The 24,285-nt window shown below is 46.8% G+C and overlaps 1 protein-coding gene and 1 pseudogene across 1 annotated transcript; one reads left to right on the top strand and one right to left on the bottom strand.

Annotated features, from left to right (window-relative positions):
* LOC142189602 (uncharacterized) overlaps positions 1–24,285 on the bottom strand; it is a 243,420-nt pseudogene that overhangs the window by 147,538 nt on the left and 71,597 nt on the right.
* LOC142190361 (uncharacterized) lies at positions 4,106–18,682 on the top strand. The gene is made up of 5 exons (XM_075262288.1): positions 4,106–4,153; positions 13,592–13,737; positions 13,868–14,047; positions 15,273–15,381; positions 18,006–18,682. Exons 2-5 carry the CDS (start codon positions 13,660–13,662, stop codon positions 18,575–18,577), a joined length of 939 nt encoding a protein of 312 aa, XP_075118389.1. The 5' UTR covers positions 4,106–4,153; positions 13,592–13,659; the 3' UTR covers positions 18,578–18,682.

Genomic DNA, 24,285 nt, shown 5'->3' with positions numbered 1-24,285 from the left:
ACACAGACGGCTCCGCTACATACGCGTCGCACACAGACGGCTCCACTACATACAGATCACACACACACACACTGTTCTGCTACATAAACTTCACACACACTGTTCCGCTACATACACGTCACACACAGCTCTACTACATACAGATCACACACACACACGGCTCCACTACATATACGTCACACACACACACACACACTGTTCTGCTACATAAACTTCACACACATGGTTCTGCTACATACACGTCACACACAGATGGTAATGCTACATACATTTTACACAGACGGCACCGCTACATACACATCACACACACACGGCTCCACTACATATACGTCACACACACGGTTCTGCTACATACATGTCACACACACATGATTCAGCTACATACACAGCACACAGACGGCTCCATTACATACACATCACACACAAGGTTCAGCTACATACACGTCACACACAGACGGCTCCGCTACATACACGTCGCACACAGACAGCTCTACTACATACTCGTCACACACAGACAGCTCCGGTACAAACACAGACGGCTCCGCTACATACACGTCACACACACACGGTTCAGCTACATACACATCACACAGACTGCTCCGCTACGTAAACGTCACACACACACACACAGGCGCGCGCGCGCGGTTCTGCTACATACACGTCACACACACGACTCCGCTACATACACGTCACACACAGACAGCTCCGGTACACACACAGACGGCTCCGCTACATACACGTCACACACACGACTCAGCGGCTACATACACGTCGCACACAGACGGCTCCGCTACATACACGTCACACACAGACGGCTCCGCTACATACACGTCGCACACAGACGGCTCCAGTACACACACAGACGGCTCTGCTACATACACTTCATACATACACACACACACACACACAGCTCCGCTATATACACGTCACACTCAGACAGCTCTACTGCATACAGGACCGCCATCAGTAATTTTGGGGCCCCATACAGCCTAAGTGTCTGCCCCCCCCCTCGCCATTTTAAAACTACTTTATTTTGCTATATACCAATTATGTATTAAATTTACCTTTCACAAAAATACATTTAAACAAATTAATAATGAGTCATTTTGTTAAATCTTTTGGTTGTTTTTTTTCTTCAACTTTTCTTCATCTTTCCGCTCTTTTTTTCTCCTTCCGTTTTTGAGAGCCAGATTTGTGATAGTACATTTTTTTGGGTTCTCAGAATTTGCTAGCCAAGAGAAAAATAATGAACTTTTGCTAGGAATCAAGGTCTTCAAAACACTGCTTTCTATGCACAAGGCTGTGTTCCAACTCTCACATTTTATTGCGTTTCTTTACATAATTAGAATCAAAATTATCTGCACTGGCTTTGCAATGTGAGTACCGTATTTTCCGGACTATAAGGCGCACATAAAAACCTACGATTTCCTCAGAAATCGTAAGTGCGGCTTATAGTCCGGTGCGCCCTATATATGGATGGAAGCGGCGGCAAAGTCTGCGTGCCGCTTCCATACATACATAAAAGGCACCGTAAGGGTGCATTCACACTACGGAACGCCGGCGTGTATCACAGCCGTACACGCCGGCGTTACAGCAGGGCTGCCGGACACTTCCCATTCATTTCTATGGGAGCCGGCATGCGAGCGCTCCCCATAGAAATGAATGGAAAAAAGCAGTCCATTCATTTCTATGGGGAGCGCTCGCATGCCGGCTCCCATAGAAATGAATGGGAAGTGTCCGGCAGCCCTGCTGTCACGCCGGCCTGAAACAGAACGTGAAACTTACCGAGCGGTGCAGGGCGGGCGGGCATTCAGGCCTCCTCTTCCTCCGATGTCCTGACCACTTCCTCCGGCGCTCGCGAACTAATGGCCTGGGCGCATGCGCAATATCATAATGCTTCTACTACTGCGCATGCGCCCAGGCCATTATCAGTTGCGAGCGGCGGAGGAGGAGGACGGAACATCGGAGGAAGAGGAGGCCTGAATGCCCGCCCACCCTGCACCGCTCGGTAAGTTTCACATTCTGTTTCAGGCTTTTATTTTAAAACGGGGGGGGGGGGGGGGGGTAGTTTAATCTAACTTTTACGGTTGGGCTCTATCAGCATGATTTTGCTGATAGAGCCCCTCCTCGCCTGCCGAGCGCTTCCAATAGAAGTGGCTGGCACGCGGGGGGTTAAGCGGCCGCTGGCAAAGTCTGCCTGCCGCCGCTTTCAATAACATATAATGCACACCAGACTGCGGCTTATAGTCCGGTGCGCCTTATATATGAACCGAGACAGACTATAAGGCGCTCATGGGCAATGCGGCTTATAGTCCAGTGCGCCTTATAGTCCGTAAAATACGGTAGTAGCATAGCAGCCCCTACATCATTATTAATACAAAGCACACATACCTTTGGAGGTATTGTGTGCTTTGTAGTTCTCCAGCTAAAACCTTATATTATATATTATTGCCCCAGTTCCCTCTCCGCAGTGCCACACACCTGATGCTCCAACAATCCCCCCCCCCCCCCTTTTACAGGCTTTTATGGGCCCTTGGGCGACAGAGCCTCAGTGGGCCCCCTTGTAAAGGAGGCGGGGGAGTCGAGACACTGTGCGTCGTAGATGAAGCGAGTGACGTCACGCAGGAGTGTGGCGTCACCAACACCATACCTCTCAAACTTCTGAAGAGTAGAAAGAGGGGCAAAATGTGCGCTCTGTGCGCCGTGGTAAATTTAGCTCCACCCACTTTTATGTTGACTCCACTCATTCTCATTCATTTTTCATGTGCTCCCACACTGTATAATCCTCCTACAGTCACCCGTAAATTATATGCCCCCACTCATCTCTCCCCCAGTTTCATATACACCCTTTCTCTGCCCCCAGTTTCATGTCCCCCCCCCTCCATCTCTGTCCCCAGTTTCATGCCGTTCTCCCCCTTCATCTGCCCAGTTTCATGTCCCCAGTCTCTGCCCCAGTGTCATGCTGTACCACCCCCCATCTGCCCCAGTGTCATGCCGTTCTCCCCCCTTCATCCTCCCTAGTGTCATGCCGTTCTATCCCCCCTTCATCTCCCAGTTTCATTGGGCCCCCTCCATCTGTCCCCAGTTTCATGCCGTTCTCCCCCCTTTATCTGCCCACAGTTTCATGTCCCCCGTCTCTGCCCCAGTGTCATGCCCCCCGTCTCTGCCCCAGTGTCATGCCCCCCCCTCATCTGCTCCTGCTTTGATCCGTCGGACGCCAATGAGCTGAAATCGGGACAGGCAAGTGCCGGGGGGGCCCCCAGAAGCACCCGCAGCAGTCATAATTTGTGCCCAGGCCAGTGAGCAGCGCTGAGCTCCAGCTCCTCGCATAGGTGCAGTACTACCCGCTCGCCGGCTTCATTACGGGTAGTACTGCGCCTGTGCAAGGAGCTGGAGCTCGGCGCTGCTCACTGGGCACAATGACTGCTGCGGGCACCAGGGGGTTGGCACACAGTGGCGGGCCAAAACCGGGCCCCCCTCATTTTTCAATTTGGCTGGGCCCCTGACGCCAGTAGCAGTAATACTGGCCTATCGGCGGCCATGACTACATACACTTCACACAGACGGCTCCGCTACATACACGTCACAAACAAACAGCTCTGCTACATACACGTCACACACAGACAGCTCTGCTACATACACATCACACACAGACAGCTCTGCTACATACACATCACACACAGACAGCTCTGCTACATACACGTCACACACAGACAGCTCTGCTACATACACATCACACACAGACAGCTCTGCTACATACACGTCACACACACAGCTCTGCTACATACACGTCACACACACAGCTCTGCTACATACACGTCACACACACAGCTCTGCTACATACACGTCACACACACAGCTCCGCTACATACACATCACACACAGCTCTGCTACATACACGTCACACACACAGCTCTGCTACATACACGTCACACAGACGGCTATGCAGAGACGTCTAATATCTGGTCATGTGATTCTGTGACTCCTCCCACACAGGTGACCTCATCACAGATCCTTTTGCTCACTAGGATTTAGTATCTTCTGCACAGATGAAGAGATAACAGCAGGACCTGATCATGTGACTCCTTGACTCCTCCCACACATATGACATCGTCACAGGTCCTGTGAGTAGACGGCTGCTGTACCCGAGGAGGTAAGTGCTCGATTGAGTCTATCAGACCATTATAGTGAACTTACGACATTCAGAGCCCTCTCTGTTGCCATGCCCGGATCGCTCTCCGGTACAGGATTCCCTGTTAGTGAGCGATCGCTGCTTTTAGCCGTGTGTGTCAATGCACATACAGCTGAAAGATGTCAGAGTAGGCCCCGGGGCGGTGTAAGCACCCACGGCCTAAGCTGATTACAGAGTTTGACCTGACGCAGGCGCAATGACATGAGTCATCAGCACCTGCAGTCTGAAGGAGGAGGACGCTCTTCATGGGATTTCAGGTAAGTATAATAGTGTGTGTGGAGGGGGGGAAGCTACTGTGGAGTATATAATACTGTGGGGGCCACTGCGGGGCAGATCGTACTGTGTGGGGGCCCCTTCACTATTTATATCACACAGTATCTGGTTTTATAGCACACATGATATTAGTACAGGCTGTGATAACATTGCACGGTCACTATAACACAGATCTGTGCGATATAAATAGTGAAGATTAATTGTTCAAAAATACTAAAATGGTTCCGAAGATCTTTTCAGGTTCTTGGTCCTTTTTATCGATCAGCAGTTTGGAGCTGCAGTGACGCTCGCTGAGAACTGCTTCCATTTTACAGGCCCTATGACGTAAGTCACATGACCTGATCGCAGCTCAGTCCCATTCAAATAAATGGTCTGAGCTATGAAATTAAGCACAAGTGCTGTACAAATACGGAAGAGGCGGTAGCGCTCTTTTGAACTCTGATCAGCTGTGGACTCCTGGTAATCTGTAACTGATGACTAGAGATGAGCGAGTAGTACTCGATCGAGTATGTATTCGATCGAATTCTACAGTATTCAAAATACTCGTACTCAATCGAGTACCACTAGCTGTTCAAATGTAAAAGTTCGATGCAGAGCCAGCATTGATTGGCCGAATGCTATACAGTCGGCCAATCAATGCTGGTTCTTCTCCTACCTTTAGAAGTCTTCTCCGCGCAGCTTCCCCGCGATGTCTTCCGGCTCTTCATTCACTCTGCCAGGCATCGGGCCTGGGCAGAGCCGACTGCGCATGTCCGCTTATAGTGCGGGTATACGCAGTCGGCTCTGCCCAGGCCCGATGCCTGGCAGAATGAATGAAGAGCCGGAAGACGCCGCGGGGACGCTGCAAGGAGAAGACTGCACAGAGGATCCAGCCCGACCCTCACTCATGGACTTGGTAAGTATAATTTGATCGAACGTTGCCTACCTCTGAAACGAGTATTTTCCCCCCATAGACTATAATAGGGTTCGATATTCGATTCGAGTTGTCGAAAATATTGAGGGGCTAATCGAAACGAATATCGAACCTCGGACATTTTACTGTTCGCTCATCTCTACTGATGACCTATTCTAAACACCTGGCCCTTGTGTCCACTTGGATAAAGCCAGGTCTATATAAAGATCCTAAATCCTAGGGGGCTAAAGACCCGGTCCCTCTGCCCACTATGAATGCCAAGCTTTGTGTAGAAGGATCAGGTCTCTCTGCCCTCTTGGCTTTAGCCCTATATAGATATGGGAAGTCCTAGCACTTCAATTTGTGTCATTCTTGCTCCGTATCTGCATCTCCTCTCATAATTTGAGCCTATTGGCACATTTAGATGTCCATGTGTGGTCTGGACAAAATGGCCAATATATTGGCCGCATTTCCTTGATTGACCCTGGGTCAGATGACCAGAACTCCCTCTAATATACATCACTATGACAGTAAGTTTGGTTCAGATGAGGTGTGGTCAGTCAGGCTAATGTGACTGTCACATGGACAGACAAAAAATAAGTCGTGAAGTGTCTCATATTAAGGCTGAGGCCCCACATTGCGGAAACAGTTTTTTTTGTTGTAAATTTTGCGGTGTTTTGTTGTTTGTTTTTTGTTTTGTTTTTTTAAGCCAAACACAGATTGAGCAGAAGGCAAAAGTAGAAGAACTTTCTGGATATTTCCCATTCCTTCTGTAGCAGCTCATGAATTTGACTCAAAAATCCACAGCAAAATCTGTAGCAAAAAAAGCTGCTTTTCCGTAACGTGGGGCCTCAGCCTTGTACTGGCCAACTCTCCCAGGAATGTCTGGTAGACTCCTAGAAGAGCTCTATAATCTCCTAGATGCCCCCCCCCCCATACCCTTATTTTTTTGCTAACCACCTGTAACCACCTAAGACAGGGGTCCTCAAACTATGGACCCACGGGCCACATGCAGCCCTCCGAGGACACTTGTCCGACTTGCCATTAGGGACGCACCGATAATGAAGCTCCTAGGGCCGTGATGGTGAACCTATGGCACGCGTGCCAGAGATGACACACAGAGCTCTCTGGTGGCATTCACACTGTCGACAGGATCACTCACTAACGGGGAATCCGGTAAAGCATTCCCCGTTAATGAGAGATCCCTTCTTTCACCTGTATGTGCAATTGCACATACAGCTGAAAACTGTCAGTGTAGGCCGCGATCTTTGCGACCGCAGCATACACTGACTGCAGAGTGTGACCTCTGCCCCAGCGCAGGCATGATGACGTAAGTCATCGGCATCTGCAGTCTGAAGGAGGAGGATGCCTGGCGGCTTTTCATGGGACTTCAGGTAAGTATAATTGAGTGTGTGTATATTGTGTGTGGAGAGGGGGGCTACTGTGGAGCATTTAATACTGTGTGGAGGGAGGCTACTGTGGAGCATTTAACATTGTGTGGAGGGAGGCTACTGTGGAACATTTAATACTGTGTTGGGAGGGGGGCTAAAAATGTAAAACGTTTGAGCACCCCTGACCTAGGATATAGCATCCTTAGGGTGCATTCACACTACGGATACGGTGACTGATTCTGAACGTTAAAACACATTCAGAATCAGCGCGTATAAAGCAGATCACATTCATTTTAATGGGAGCCGGCAAACGAGCGCTCCCAATTGAAATGAACGGGCTGCTTTTTACTCTGAGCGCTCCCATTGAAGTGAATGGGAAGCGCTCGCGTGTACGGCTCGCCGTGTGAAGTAGCCTGGCGCTCGGCTCAGTTTGAACGTTTTAACGTTCAGAATCAGTCACCATATCCGTAGTGTGAATGCACCCTTGTGAAATCCCAACTTTTTTCGCTGCAGATTTTGCAGCATTTTTTTGGGCTAAAGCAAGGAGTGGATTGAGCAGAAGGGAGAAGTATAAGAACTTCCTGCATATTTCCTATCTAGAGATGAGCAAGTAGTATTCGATCGAGTAGGTATTCGATTGAATACTACGGTATTCGAAGTAATCGTACTCGATCGAATACTACTAGCTATTCGCAGTAAATATTCGATTCAGAACCAGCGTTGATTGGCCGAATTCTATACTGTGTATAGCATTCGGCCAATCAACGCTGGTTCTGCAGCAGGCTCGTCCTTGCTAGTTGGGAGAGCTGGCAGCTTGCTGTTACGAGGGAGCTGACTTTTTCTCATAGGAATGCATTGACCAGCGTTGATTGGCCAGTGTACAGCATTCGGCCAATCAACGCTGGTTCTGCCGGAGGCTCATCTGTGAGGAGGCGGAGTCTAAGATCGGACCACAGCAGTCTCCATTGTGGTCCGATATTAGACTCCGCCTCCTCACAGATGAGCCTCCGGCAGAACCAGCGTTGATTGGCCAAATGCTGTACACTGGCCAATCAACGCTGGTCAATGCATTCCTATGACAAAAAAGTAAGGTCCCTCGTAACAGCAAGCTGCCAGCTCTCCCGACTAGCATTGATTTGCCGCAGGCTCGTCTTTGCTAGTCGGGAGAGCTGGTAGCTTGTGGTTACGAGGGAGCTTACTTTTTATAAGCGCAACTGCAAGCGCTGTGCAGTTAAAGTGCACGGACCCCATAGACTATAATGGGGTCCATGCGCTTTAACTGCACAGCGCTCCTCCTAAACACTCTCCTCCTGCTATTCGTGGTGATTCTCCTTTAGTCGAATAGTGGTTTCCCCTGAAACGTGCATTTTTTCCCATCCTATCCTACTACTTTGTGTGTTTGGATGTTTGTTCCTCAATCACGCTAAAACGCCTGGACGGATTTGCATGAAATTTTCCACAAACATAGTTTTTGCTTGGGATTGAAACATAGGCTACTTTTGGTGCCGCTAAACAACATGCTTTCTTGCCAGGAGAGTCACAAAAGCAGAACTACCAACCCCAGCTGTAGAATCACACACACTTCCTCGCATTTCCAGCCACAAACTACCTGCACACTCCTTATTGTCGCCTCAAGGGTAGCCCTAACCCCACTCAATGACATTTACATGTATTTGCTGACCTTACACAGTCACGTTACGGTAATATACCTCAGCAGCCTACCAAAGCCGACACGTCGGGACCGCCATGTTTGCTGAACATCAGCGCGACACTGCTTGGGCAGTGAGACAAACTACACTGCACTGAGGAGGCCGCACACACACTTCCTGCGTACATGTCACTACAGCGCACACACAGCCTGGGCCGCACACCAGCATTCCACAGTCATCCCCGACCCTCGAATTTACCTTAACTGGCTTTCTTTTTCCGCGATCCTCCTGCTTTCCACGATTTCCACGCTCAGCGGTACGTTCGCAGCACACATTCTTCTACGGACAGCTGCCCCATATATAAGCTGCCCTGCCCTTTGTCCTGTGTCCTCCGCCGCAGCCATACAACACAGCCGGGCGGCCAGCCGGCACATTTCATTAGCTGCTATCTGCCGAGGGTCTTGCAGTGCCCTGTTCCTCAGTTGCTCCTCCGGCCACTACCACATACAACCTCACTGCGTGTTCCGGCGTATAACACGCCTCCCCCCAAAAAACTTTTCAGAAAACTTGGGGGTCGTCTTATACGCCGGGTATACGGTGGGGCAAGGGGTAGAGGAACACGATCGCAACCTTCCTGCCACCACGGGCTTCCTGCAGCGGCAGGAGTGGAGCGACATCCTCCGGAAATGTAAAAGTACAGCCAACCGCTTTGTTGCAGAGCGGTCACCAGAGCAACCGGCTCTCCGCTACACGCGGAGGCCCTATGCTAATGGCTGCAATCTCCCATAGACGGCAATACACTTGGATTGCCGTCTATGGGTACTTACAGTCAAATGATTGCAGGTTCCCACCAACTATAAAAACATCCCCCCCCCCCGGGGCTGATACATATACATATTAGTTATAGAAGTATATTAACTTAAAATACCTCGCTCCCGAATACAGTATATACATTTACACTTTACCATATACCAGCTGAAATAAAAAAATTTCTCTCAAAATAACAACAAATTGTCTGTATTACTACATACACAATCTAACAGATCACATTTGCTATCCCAGCACTAGAAGTCCCAGAGAGGGGTCATTTAACATTTCTACCTTTGGAACCCAGAGACGGGTCGAATGACCTGAAGGATTTAAGCAAACACTTATAATCCCAGTCTATCGTTCTGTAATTAAGGCCATTACTGTCACACCACAGGAGGTTGTTTTCCATTGAGTTTAGCCATTTAGTTTCTAGTTAGTTCTATTCAGTTTATTGTATTTGAGAATATAAAGACTAGACATATTGTATCGTTTAGTTTTATTTGAGCAAAAAAAGCACTGAAACAATGAATCATTTTTTAGATATTTTAAATAGAATCAGAAATTATAGAGCAAGGTACAGCTGTGAGTAATGACCAGAAATATTTGTAAGGCCTCAAGCACACTAGCGATTTTCCAGCGTTTTTTTTTTTTGTGCAAATTTTTTCCTGCGAAAAAATCCGAGGAGTGATCTAAATGACCAATGGGACTGATCGCAAAAGTAGCGCAAGTAGCTGCGATTTTTTTTTTTTTTTTCTGCACTCAAATCTAAATATACAAAAATGTAAATATACAAAAGAACAACTGTTATGTTTCCATGCTTTTATTTTTGCTATGAAAATAATAAAAAAAAAATACAAGGAATAAAACAATTCCACACATATTTACAATAGGCTGCTGTGGGGGGCTGCATGTGTGTGTGAGTGGCATGTCCTTCTTGTGTGACTAGCATTTCAGCACTCACTCAAGCAGTCTGTCTGCACTGTCGGAACATACCTGGCACTGCCTGGGTATGTCCCTGGTACATTTGCCACACGTGTATTTGTAGCAGTCAACACATCTCTCAGTTGCACATTTGTTCGTGCATCGATGGTTGACCTGACACTTCGCCCTTTTGCCAGGGCTGGGTGTGGAAGGTTGTTGCCGAAGGAGTTTCTCCTTGCATGCCTTCTTTTCAGTCACATGAAAGCCACCTAACTCTTTTGGGGGGTGGGCAGACACACTCAGGAGCAGCTTACATTCTTTTGTTTACACTCTCTTACAAGACCTGAGGTGGATCAACACCATTGTCCCCTGCAGATTCCTCAGACAATGGCCACATTTGCAAAAGATAGGAAGCTAATTGGAGCCATCAGAGTTGCCTGTTTGGATTAAGGGTCATTGGACCCTCTTTCAGGACTTCAAGGGGGAGCTCGAAATTTCTGGGACTTCTAGTGTTAAAGTACTCTCACAGTTTCACACATCTGTGTCCGCCCAATTCTCAAATCACCGCAGACGAAGTCGTGGGTAAAAGCTAGTAGACTATAATGGGATTCGATATTCGATTGAGTAGTCAATACCCCCCAGGCAAACGGGGGTCCCCCCCCCAGGATTTTTAGAAAAAATTAGCCCTAAAAATGTGTTTTTCAAATGCGATTCATATTTTCTGCCATTACATTCTGACATTACAATAAATACAATGCAGTAATACTCACAGGAGACGTCTCCCCACATTTCCCGTCTCTTCCCTTTGGATCGCCATGACCACTTCTTTCAGCTGTGATTTGACTCTGTAAAGTTTGAAACACAGAAATCTTTGACTCCTCACTTCTCCACACACCCAACCCCTATATACACTCACCGGCCACTTTATTAGGCACACCATGCTAGTAACGGGTTGGACCCCCTTTTGCCTTCAGAACTGCCTCAATTCTTCGTGGCATAGATACAACAAGGTGCTGGAAGCATTCCTCAGAGATTTTGGTCCATATTGACATGATGGCATCACACAGTTGCAGTCGCAGATTTGTCGGCTGCACATCCATGATGCGAATCTCCCGTTCCACCACATCCCAAAGATGCTCCTCTATTGGATTGAGATCTGGTGACTGTGGAGGCCATTGGAGTACAGTGAACTCATTGTCATGTTCAAGAAACCAGTCTGAGATGATTCCAGCTTTATGACATGGCATTGCATTATCCTGCTGAAAGTAGCCATCAGATGTTGGGTACATTGTGGTCATAAAGGGATGGACATGGTCAGCAACAATACTCAGGTAGGCTTTGGCGTTGCAACGATGCTCAATTGGTACCAAGGGGCCCAAAGAGTGCCAAGAAAATATTCCCCACACCATGACACCACCACCACCAGCCTGAACCGTTACCGATACAAGGCAGGATGGATCCATGCTTTCATGTTGTTGACGCCAAATTCTGACCCTACCATCCGAATGTCGCAGCAGAAATCGAGACTCATCAGACCAGGCAACGTTTTTCCAATCTTCAATTGTCCAATTTCGATGAGCTTGTGCAAATTGTAGCCTCAGTTTCCTGTTCTTAGCTGAAAGGAGTGGCACCCGGTGTGGTCTTCTGCTGCTGTAGCCCATCTGTAGCCTCAAAGTTGGACGTACTGTGCGGCGTTCAGAGATGCTCTTCTGGCTACCTTGGTTGTAACGGGTGGCTATTTGAGTCACTGTTGCCTTTCTATCAGCTCGAACCAGTCTGGCCATTCTCCTCTGACCTCTGGCATCAACAACGCATTTCCGCCCACAGAACTGCCGCTCACTGGATGTTTTTTCTTTTTCGGACCATTCTCTGTAAACCCTAGAGATGGTTGTGCGTGAAAATCCCAGTAGATCAGAAGTTTCTGAAATACTCAGACCAGCCCTTCTGGCACCAACAACCATGCCACGTTCAAAGGCACTCAAATCACCTTTCTTCCCCATACTGATGCTCGGTTTGAACTGCAGGAGATTGTCTTGACCATGTCTACATGCCGAAATGCACTGAGTTGCCGCCATGTGATTGGCTGATTAGAAATTAAGTGTTAACGAGCAGTTGGACAGGTGTACCTAATAAAGTGGCCGGTGAGTGTATATATCCCACAGTGGCCCCTGCAGCCTATATTATGCCACACAGTGGCACAATAGACTGTGTGGTATAATAGAGGTTGCAGGGGGGCCGCTGTGGGGCATAATAGTGGTTAGTAAGTAACATTGTTTATTATATTACTTTACCTCCTCTGGGGCTCCGATTATTATACTCAGGGCCTGGCCCAGGCCTATTCACTGCCAGCCTCCGCAGCCTATAGTACAAGGGAAAGTGGGGGCGGCAGTGAGCAGGTCTGGGGAGGTTGGTAAATAGACCGCTACCTGTTGGAGATACTCCAGCAGGTAGCGGCCTATTATAAAACTAAAATGTTGTTATACTCACCGATCGCACTGCTGCTGCTCCTGCTGCCTCTGCGATCCTCTTCTCTCGGTAGACGTCAACGTATCAGCGTAGGCACCTATGGACCTCATACAGTTATATCTTGGCCATTATAAAACATAGACATTTACTTTGTGTCGTATGAAAGAGCGGCTGCCTTTAAATATCCTAATCCCAACTGTGTTATCAACCAGTGATATCTCTGGAAATAATACAGATAGCACTGCGACCTTAGTATCGTATGAGAGAAGAGAATGTTATATCATATTTCTATGTTTTATAATCCCCGAGATATTGTATGTAGTAGTTAGAAAAAAAAAAAAACTTTAACAGTTTCCGTACTACCACAGGCCGTGTCACACTATTGCCGAGAGAACCCTTATCAAAGGATTCTTCATTTAAAGGACTGACTTGGTCATTAAAAATGACATAAGACACTCTGTGGATAGTCATAGATCAATCTGGCAGTGTATCGCTAAAAACTTGTTCTATTGTAAAAGAGAGTGAACAAAATTAGGTTATTGACAATGAAAGGGTTAACTGCAGGGTCTGTGCAAGGTGCCGCAGTTTCACAGCACAGTGCAGAAATTCTCCCTCCCCCTATTCCTATGATTTCTCTGCCTGTAATCGATCATATATAACTGCACTTCCCTCCTCTCGTCCTCCTTCTATCCGGTAGCTTTATTGCACTGCTGCTGGTGTTTTCCAGGACAAAATGGAACAATTCCTCTGGAACCTGCAGTGATGATAATATAAGTGTCTCTGAGCCTGAACACATCCCAAAATGACATCAGCACTGTAAGGTCTCCACCTACCATTCATTATTGGCTGCGAGGCTGTCAGGTGATGCCAGAACCCCAGCCCATGTCATACACGTGTCCGCTCTGTATGTTCACTGCAACATGTATGTCATAAAGGACATGTTAGTTCAACAAATCGCAAAGTATTCAGTTTTCTGTCTCATCTTCTCTCCATTCAGGTTCCTACAATATAGAATCCTCTCAGTATCTTCTATATAAGAGAATATTCCTGATTGATCCATCAAGGATGGAAAGAGACAGGAACAAGATGGCGGAAAGTCTATTAAATCTCACCTTAGAGATCATCTACCAGCTTACTGGAGAGGTGAGAGATTCTGATGATGTCATCATGACATCATTCTTATCTATAGTAATAACAGTTGATATGACTGGAGAGGTGATGGACTCTGGACGTGTATGTAGTGAGATTTATTAATGTGTCTCCCCATAACCAGGATTACACAGTAGTGAAGAAGACCTCTAGTGGGCGCTCTCAGGCTCCTGTGTATGATGGATATGGAGGAACCCTGAGCCCAATCCCGGGGCCTCCACCTCAGCCCATAATACAGGAGATCATCAATGGACAGAAGATCCTAGAACTCACCAACAAGATGCTGGAGCTGCTGACTGGAGAGGTGACACTGCTGGGAATGCTGGGACATTATACAGTAACTGGAGGGGTCGGGGTGATGACTGTATCATTGTGTTGTCAGGTTCCTATAAGGTGTCAGGATGTCGCTGTCTATTTCTCCATGGAGGAGTGGGAGTATTTAGAAGGACACCATCTAATATCAATGTCCAGCATCAGATTTTCTGCTATTTCTTTTTTAGATAACTCCTCCTGTCAGGTCATGTTTGGTCACTGTGGTGATTAACGATTTTTTTTCGTTGCTGACTTACGATATTTATTCATTTATTTTTTAAATGTATATTGTGAGCCCCATATAAGGATATAGGGATCACAATGTCCATTTTTTTCCTATCAGTGTGTGTTTGTAGAATGGGAGGAAATCCACGCAAACACGGGGAGAACATACAAACTCCAATTAGCAAAAGAAGTACAGAATACAGCCGAATACTATGGCTGGGGGGACTGGACAATATAGGGTCTGAATAATATGCTAAAGATCTAGTTCAGGAAAATGATGCCTCTGAAGAAGCTTTTATTTAGAGCAGAAACGCGTCAGCAGACAATTGAGTAAGGCAATTGAATTGATGTAAGATAGACCACTGTAGCTGATTGTCAACCTGAAATGCAATCTAGCCCTACACTATCCTAGTGAGAGCTTAGCTCCGTATAGAGCCTTCACACTGATCCTGGGTTCACCACAGAACACCTGTGTGTTAGATGGGAGATGTAGCTTTTATACCTCTGCACTCTGTGTCCATGAGCTGACAGCTTGGCTCATAGATCTATCTCCGTAGTGAAAGGGACTGGGCTCACTGCATGAGCTGCCTCTGGGTCTAATATACCAGGGAAGCTTTGGTGAGGCAGTAGAGCGCCACCTTCAATCCACTCTATGCTATTACACTACAGCTAGTTTGGAGCTGATAGGGGCTATTGTCCTACAGCGGGGTGTACAAAGTTCCTTTTAGGTTACGGATCCAACTTACTCCCTTCCAACATGTATTTATCCTGAACTAAGTTTTAATTAAACAATGAATGAGTACTTTTAACCTAAACTATTAAAAGTTATATTTTAGTGTATCTTTTTCTTTTGATTAGCTTTCTGAACATACAAACTCCTTGCAGATGTTGTTCCTGGCAGGATTCAAACCCAGGACTCCAGCGCTGCAATGGTTGCAGTGCTAAGCACTGAGCCACTGTGTTGCCCCTGACTTACAATATTTATTTCACAGCTTCAGGATGAAGATCTGGACAATGTTTTGGCCATAACGATAAAGGAAGAGCCCTATGTGAGTGGTGATGAGGAGTGTGAGGAGGACATTCCTACAGGGACCCGCCCAGGTGAGGAGTCACCACTATATAAAGCACAGAAGGGTCACTGATTCTATTCAGACATTGTTTAGACTACTTGTTGTTCCCCCGAATTGCTTTTTTGCTGCAGTGTGCATGAGTTACTCCAAAAGTGTTCCACTGGGGCTATGTAGCCCAAGGGCCCAAACAAACTTGGAGCCGGCTCTGGGTAAGATAAAATACTCTAGGTTTTGTTTCCCGATTCAGCTAAAATACTAATACATGAATATAAATGTGATACCACTATAGAGGGTAAGAAATGTAGTATAGAATATAATGTCTGTCCACACACCAGGACGCTAGGAGTCCCTGCTTCCTTGTGACTCCACAGACCCTACTACATACTGTATGGGACAGCAGATCCGCGGTGAGTTCAGTCTGGGAAATCCAGCAGATGTGGTTTGGATTCTATTGTGTGTATGGGGTGTAATACAGTAAGATTTATGACATCCTACAATATTATTCCATATAAGTGGCCATATTTAAGTAGCCATGGATTGTGTTCCTGTGGTTTGGGCTCTGAGACTTATTTTACTTTGGAATCTTAGAAGAGACGTCCAGATAAGACGATCTATATCAGTACCGGACAACTAGTAATGTAGTCAGAGGCCTGAACTTAGCGGTACAAAATAAGAGCCTTGATGTTAGTTCCTAAATAGGTTAAGATCAGGGCCGGTGTCAGCACCCGGCATATCTGAGCAAGTTACAAGTCCCCAAGCTCCTGAGGGGGCCCACCCGGCAGAGGCATAAGGGACGGGGCCAGCTGAAAATGGCTGGGGACCCGGACCATCATGATATCAGTCAAGGAAATCCTGGTTCCATTACTGCTGTACATACTGCTAATGGAGAGGGGCTTGGCAATTGCAGGACCCCTTTCCATTCGATGCCAGCCCAAAGGACGTGATTTAAAAAAAAAAAAAAACTTATAATCGCCTGTCCTGTGCTCAGCATCACTCCGGAGCTCTTCAGGCTGGTGACTGAAGTCCTGGTCCCCAGAGCTCACTGCTGGGGCCTGTTATTGGGCCCCAGCGGTCATGTGGTGCGCACCAGCATAATGACGGTATTCTGTCCCACAAGACCGCTGAGGCCCAATCATAAGCCCCAGTAGTGAAGTCTGGGGAACAGGACCTCAGTCGCAAAAGCAGAAGAGAACCAAGGAAAGAGCGAAGATACCCAGGAGAGGTCAGGTAAGGTGAGTATAAGTGTTTGTTATTTTTAATAATTTCCTCCAGCATATAATACTGTGTGGAGGCCACTGAGAAGCATATAATACTGTGTGGAGGCCACTGAGAAGCATATAATACTGTGTGGGGGCTACTGAGGAGCATACAATGGTTTGTGGGGGCCACATTGAAACCTATAATACTGTGTGGGTCTACTGGATTATTCTTCAGCTGAATCGGAGGCTGCGGTTTAAGACTTTTCACTGGTTAGACTCATTCATTTAGGCCTAATCGGTGGTGGAAAACTGCAACAGAATATACTGATACTAGAGATGAGCGAGTCGTATTCGATCGAATACGACTATTCGATCGAATACTCGTATCTGTCGAATACCACACGGGAAAAATCCATTGAATTCAATGCAAAAACCTCCTTGTGCTCCTCATCCTGCTACTTCCGGAACTTGGAGGATCCAAGGTGTCGAACTTTGGTTTCCTGGATACTGGAACAACATTCCCATTTTTTCCCCATAGACTATAATAGGATTCGATATTCGAACGAATACTACTCGCTCATCTCTGATACCCATGAGAAAATAAGCAGAATCTGGGACAGATGTCCGCCTCAAATTCCTTTTTACTTTCTGATGTCTGATTTGCATCTACTTCTACTGGAGTGGACTGTAATACAGTCTATTCCATATGTCTCCCTCAAGAAAAAACACCCAAATTTAATTGTTTGGTTGGTTTTTTTTGCTGCAGTGTGCATGAGTTACTCCAAAAGGGGCCCACTAGGGCTATGTCACCCAAGGGCCCGAACAATCCTGGAGCTGGCCCTGGATAAGATAAACTACTCTAGGTGCAGAAATTGTAATTAGTAGAGATGATCGAGTACTATTCGAAACGGCCGTTTCGAATAGCATGCACCCATAGGAATGAATGGAAGCGGCCGGCACACAGACTTTGCCGGCAGCCAGCTGCTTAACCCCCTGCGTGCCGGCTGCATCCATTCATTCCTATGGGTGCGTGCTATTCGAAACGGGAGTTTCGAATAGTACTCGCTCATCTCTAGTAATTAGGTTGTGTTGAATGACTTTTGTGTAACATGAGCAAGGTGATCTACAAGGGACAGGCAGGGCTGCCATCAGAACAGTACTGGTGCTGTCAGCAGCCCGGTCACCGCTTCATTCACCCACTACCAGCACCAATACAATGACCTAGAGCAGTGGTGGCGTCTCCTGCCCCGCTTCATTACTAGTCACTATCACTGACCTCCGTCTCAGCACAGTGAATACTAATGAAGTAGGCTGCGCTGCCGTCATTTGCTGCCTGTGCCACTGACTTCACTTCTTCACACGGTCTGAAGCGTCTCAGGCAGCGGCAGCTCAGTGGGGAATATACTTATAAGGTTATGTTATTCAATAATAGTAACCTCAGTTTTCTTATTGTCAGATGACTGTACCAGGAGCTCAGAGGGACATCTGATATCTACAGATTATAAAGCAGAGGATCATGGTATCAAACAAGATCCATATGAAGAACATGTCATTACCCCAGATATACCCTCAGCCCAGAGAACTCACACAGGAAAGTTATATTCATGCCCAGAATGTGGGAAATGTTTTTTCTTTAAATCAAGTCTTCTTAAACATCAGACAATTCACACAAGGGAGAAGTCATATTCATGCCCAGATTGTGGGAAATGTTATACTCAGAAATCATATCTTGTTACACATCAGAGAATTCACACAGGAGAGAAGCCCTTTTCATGTCCAGTATGTGGGAAATCATATACACAGAAATCACACCTTTTAACACATCAGAGAACTCACACAGGTGAGAAGCCATATTCATGCCCAGAATGTGGGAAATCTTATACTCAGAAATCAAATCTTGTTACTCATCAGAGAACTCACACAGGTGAGAAGCCATATTCATGCCCGGAATGTGATAAATGTTTTACTTGGAAATCAAATCTTGTTACACATCAGAGAACTCACACAGGGGAGAAGCCATTTTGCTAAAATATTTATTTAAACTCATTTTATTGACAATTACAACAATGTGACATTGTCTGATGAAGTTTTTGAAGTAACTTCTGGAGAGGGTTAGTGTCCCTTTCCTTTAATCCATGCAATAAACTTTACAGTCCACTATTTTGAGAATCCTGGTTTATTTTTGTGTCCTTTACTGCTTTAACATATTTCCCTTCTCCTTCTAAACTACCATCTACAGTGAAACTACTCTAAAACATCACTCGAACATGACTGATTTTTTTTTTTTATGTGACCGATTACCAACCACTAAATCATTTTTGGGTCAACCGGGACCTTTATTGATCCTGGCCAAGGTGCCAGGGATCAGGGAAATAAGAACCAAGAGGAGGTGGTGAGAGAGATCTGCAGGTGACTTGTGTGTAGATATCAAAGATTGCAGTCCAAAATGGTGGTAGCCCAGGACATGACCACCCTATTTGGAGGATAGACCCCCTTGGCTGTTCCTCACCTCCAGCAGTGGTCTAAGACCTCTGGGAACAGTTTCTGGAGAAGGGCAGGGCTTCCTGAGTGTGGCAGGACATGGGAAGTTTGTGAGAAAGAATGAAAATTCCCTGCCAGTCTTGGTCCGAAAGTTGAATTCCCAAATCTCTTTTTCAAGCCGCAACAAATATGGGGGGTGCCAGTCTGCGGCTTCTCGTGGAGGATTCTATAGAGAAGGGATATCACCTGAGCATCTCTGTCACTAAGTAGCAGTAAGTGCCTCAAAGCTGGTGGTTGGAACATCAAAAGAGGTCCCTGGTCAAATGGCATGAAGGGAGTCTTGTAGCTGAGCATGTTCAAAGCAGGATAGAATCTCATCAAGGGCGGGATCTCTGCAGAGCACAAATCGGGGAAGAGGTGTGGTCCATTGTGATTTTTTTTTTTTTGATGAGTGACATAGTAGATATAAAAAAGGAATTACGTATAGCAGTATATAGTCCCTGCTGATCCACTACTCAAAAATTAAAGAAAAAATATAGGGAATATGAGTGATTGAAGATTAGTCCATTAAGTGTAAACTCTGAGAGTCTAGAAAGACTCCAAGCAGACAAAAAGTGCGGGGAAAATTAACCATGAACGTTAGAACTATGAAGAAGGACATAGCTGTGCACAGAGTCCAGTATGGAGAATAGGAAGTGGGAGAACCTGGAAACACATATCAAAAACACCCTGTATAGTCCATCCGTAATGCCCATTGTGTGTAATCTAAGAAGGTAAATTACTTCTCACCGCAAGTATTATCTTGAGTACATGCCAGGTACACAGTCAGGATGAGATCACCTAGGGTCTCCTGGCCAATATGACCCAACACCACCTCCATACAGTGTCCAAAAATCTAAGTGCCAAACCAGGGGATATAGAAGAAAACCGGAGCAAATCTTCAAAGATGAAAGGATTCCGTGCTTCTTTTCTATGATTTTTGAATGAGCCCGTTTTTATTCATATTCTTATTAGCTTCCAGCACGGCAGGGGATATAGGAATGTTGATCTTGGCATTGGAGAACATAAACATGAAGATGGTGGCACAGAAGGCAAGGATTGGGGGACAATCCCAACACAGGCGTATGAGGCTGCCCGTGCTGCCAAACCCTCCAACACAAGTTAGATTAAGAAGCTTGGTATCTGTTGAGATAGCGGGTCGGTCTGATCTGATCTTACGGATGAATAAGAGTCTTATAGAAAGCAGAAGATCCTCTGACAGAACATGACTGGGCTTGAAATTGTTTCAAAGCCTGTTCTGGGAAAGGAAGAGAGTAAAAATCTTGAGACGGTAAAGTATAGTATATAAGCAGATATTTGAAGAAATACGAAACTCTGTTGATAATATTTGAAACGTCTCATGTCGGGGCCTATGAACAGTTGTCGGATGAGCTTTAAGCCGTTATCCAACCGCTGTGTTAGATTAATATCCAGTAGAAAAACATTCAAATAAAGTAAAGGCATATCCACTGTAGGGACCAAATCATCATCCCAAAGGTGGAGGGAAAGTAACTTCTACGCCCATAAAGATGTCCTAATGCTCATCAGTGGCATGTGTATGGATGGTCTAGATCTCGAATCTAGGTGTAGCATGCCCAGAAGGGGAATACCAACTGCGGTCTCTTCAATGTTACAAGCACCTCTGTGCCAACAAGCCTTCTTCTGATCAAGGACTAGTACAATATTTTTTAATTTCTGGGGTACCTGTCCCTCCCATGGACCAGGGTCTGGTCATGGGGTGTAGTCTTCATCTCTATCTCCTTTACTCCCATATGAAGTCGGGAATTAATTTTTGGAGTCCCGGGAATTGGTAAACGAGGGGCTCTTTTTAGAATGAAAAAGAGTCTCCTGGAACATTAAGACATCACATTGTAACAATCTCGCCTCTCTCCGCACCGAGCATCTCTTAAAGGGGTTATTTAATCCCTAACATTCAGGGAAGATATATGTTCTACCATAATAAGAGGAGAGGGAGGGCTGATAATTCAGACAGACAACACCAACATAGCAGAGAAGGAGATCAGGTGAGACAGACCTTCCTAGTAAGCAAAAATACACGAGCCACGAATACCAATGAGCATATAAACAGAGTACAAGTACGATCAACTAAAATTGTGCCTCCTGGTGCTAATATACTCTGAATATGATTGTGGGGGTGGCAGAAAAAGCAAAATATCATCAGTAGAATATCCCGGAATCAACAGTTACATAGTGTGACCAGCTCACCATTTATTGTAAGAATTTCTTATTTCTTATGGTAGAGTTGGAAGGGACCTCAAGGGCCATCGGGTCCAACCAACAAAAGGGTCAAAACCAACTCCAACCTAACTGATAGAAGATCCATCATGACACTTCACAGAGATCCAACACTGCGCCAGTCTTTCAAGATACATGGAGGACGGGCAGGTTTTCCAGGTGGTATAGCGTTGTTCTCTAGCACAAGATGCCACCTCCGAAGAGAGAGTCCCATTTCTGCAGACGACACAGAGTGACAGGTGCCATTTTTAACGGATTATATGCTGCAATTATTATTATCAGCTGCAGAGCCCGTTCTCACCGCTAATTCCACCCCCCCCCCCCCCCCCCCCCGTGTCACAATCCTCTCTTTCCCCCGAGACTATCTCCTGGGGTGTTAGCTCAGCTTTGTTACCTGATTTATCTCCTCTGTAACCGGTGGGTCTTCACCAAAGAAATATTATGAATGATAATCTGTTTTCCCTTAGCCCAAACAGCAGCACAACTGGGGTATTCCTGCCCCTATGAGCTGTTAGGACAGTTGGAATTTTTAATTACCTAACAGCTTTTGACCCCCTATAAGAGGCCGGAAGACCAACTCCCCCTTGTGTTAGTAGCAAGTATAAGTACAGTATACACTTTTATGCACGCATAAATCTATAAACAGTACATCATAGGGAGGGAGCCTTGTGCTGCTGTTTGGGCTAAGGGAAAACAGATTATCATTTATAATCTTTTTCCCCCTACGCCCAACAGCAGCACAACTGGGGATTTAGCAAGTATTATTTCCCCTAGGGTGGGCCATCTTGGCAAGCTGATGCCAAAACAGAGCGTCCAAAGGCAGTTGACTCTGTCGTACGCCAGTCCAGCCTGTAGTGCTTGGCATAAGTCAGCTGTGAGCTCCACGAAGCCGTGGCACATATCTGCTCTAAGGAAAGACACCGTGTCTCTGCCCATGATGTTGCTACTGCACGGGTGGTATGGGCACAGATAAATTATTTTTTTTTTTTGTAAATGTAGATTGTGAGCCCCATATAGAGTTCACAATGTACATTTTTTCCTATCAGTATGTCTTTTTTGGAATGTGGGCTGGAAATCCATGCAAACACAGGGAGAACATACAAACTCCTTGCAGATGGTTTTTTGCCTTTGGTGGGATTTGAACACCAGGACTCCAGCGCTGCAAGGCTGCAGTGCTAGCCACTGAGCCACCGTGTGGCCCCCTGGGCACGGATAAATTCTGGAACAGGAAGCCCCTGAGCCCGTAGGGAACAACTGATGGCTTCCCTGATCCATCTTGACAGGGTGGTCTTTGATGCTTTAGAGCCTCTATTGTGGCCCACCACATTGACCAGAAGATTCTCCGGTGCTGTACGGTCTAGGTAAATACGTAAAGTCCTTACCAGATCCAACGTGTGCAACCTCTTCTCCTGCTCGGAAGCAGGGGAGGGAAAGAAAGCCGGCAAAACGATTACCTGGTTAGTATTTTGACGGGTTGGTACATTTGGCAAGAATCCAGGGACGAACCTCAGCTGAACTCTGTCTGGAAAGAAGGTAGTAAAAGGTTCGGCGGCCGATAAGGCCTGTAACTCGCCAACTCTCTTGGCGGAGGTTATTGCCAACAGGAAAGCTACTTTGTATGACAGGTACTTCCAGTCCACTTCAGGTAAAGGTTCGAAAGGGGGGGATCAGAGGCCTTGTAGAACCGTAGCCAGGTCCCAGCTGGGGACAGAGGGATGCACCTGGGTGCGAAGCCTGGCAGCCCCCCTTAGGAACTACTTGACTAGAGGATCTAGTGCCAGACGTGTATCCAGGAGAGCAGATAGAGCTGAAACTAGGACTTTCAGGGTAGACGCTGCTAATCCTCTCTCTAGGCCATTGTGTAGGAACTCCAGAACTGAGTTTCTATCTGGATCACGTTGTTTTCTTGCACACCAATCCTGGAATATGCGGGCGATCCTACTGTAGCTCTGATTAGTTGACTCTGCTCTTGAATGAGCTAAGGTACTTAGCACTCTCTGGGACAGTCCTCTGTCTGCGCGTATGGCGCGGTTAACCTCCAGGCAGTGAGGTTGAATTTGTCTAGGCCCAGGCACGCCCGACTGTTCAGTGACACCAGATCTTGTACTGGTGGAAGCCTCCAGTAGTTCCCCCGACTCATAAGGATGAGGTCGGTGAACCATGCCCCTTTCGGCCAGAACGGCATGATCACTATTGCCGAAGTCTGGTCCTGCCTGAGTTTCGCCAATACCTTCGGAATCATTGGAATGGGAAGGAAAACGTATGCCAGCTTGAACCTCCATGGTATTGACAGGGCATACAGGGTTGTCTTCCCGGTACAGGGAGCAAAACCTTTCTACTTTGGCGTTGTATCGGGTGGCCATCAGATCCACCTCGGGGAGACCCCATATCGTGGTAAGGTAGTGGAAGATGTCCTGATGTAAGGACCATTCGCCTGTGACTGTCAGGCCTCTGCTGAGTCGATCCGCTAGGATGTTCAGACGACCTTGGATGTGTACCACAGTCAGCTGGGAGAGGTTCTGTTCTGCCCAGGAGAAGATCCGGTTGGTGACTTGTAGAAGCGAAGGAGATCTGGTCCCTCCCTGCTTGTTGATGTAGTGGACTGTCGTCAGGTTGTCCGACCTCACCTTGACCGCTGTCCCCCGCAGAACTGGAGCAAACGCTAGAAGAGCCCGATGAACTGCCGTAAGCTCGCACCTATTGGATGAGTGCACCCTCTCCCGCTGATTCCATGTACCTTGTACCGGGGTCTCCCCCAGATGAGCTCCCCAGCCTGTGAGGGAGGCATCTGTAGTCAACAGGGTCCATACGGGCTGGACCGAGGACTTCCCATCTCGCAGATGGGTCCACCAGGGCAGGGTTTGCCGGGTGCTGATGGTTAACTGGATAGGCTTCTGTAGTCCTGAAGGATTGTGGTTCCAGACTCTCAAGATTTCGTTCTGCAGCGGGCGCATGTGCCA

This window comes from Leptodactylus fuscus, chromosome 1 (genome assembly GCF_031893055.1).
Source record: "Leptodactylus fuscus isolate aLepFus1 chromosome 1, aLepFus1.hap2, whole genome shotgun sequence".
Taxonomy (NCBI): domain Eukaryota; kingdom Metazoa; phylum Chordata; class Amphibia; order Anura; family Leptodactylidae; genus Leptodactylus; species Leptodactylus fuscus.
This window is presented reverse-complemented; position numbering and strand designations above follow the sequence as displayed.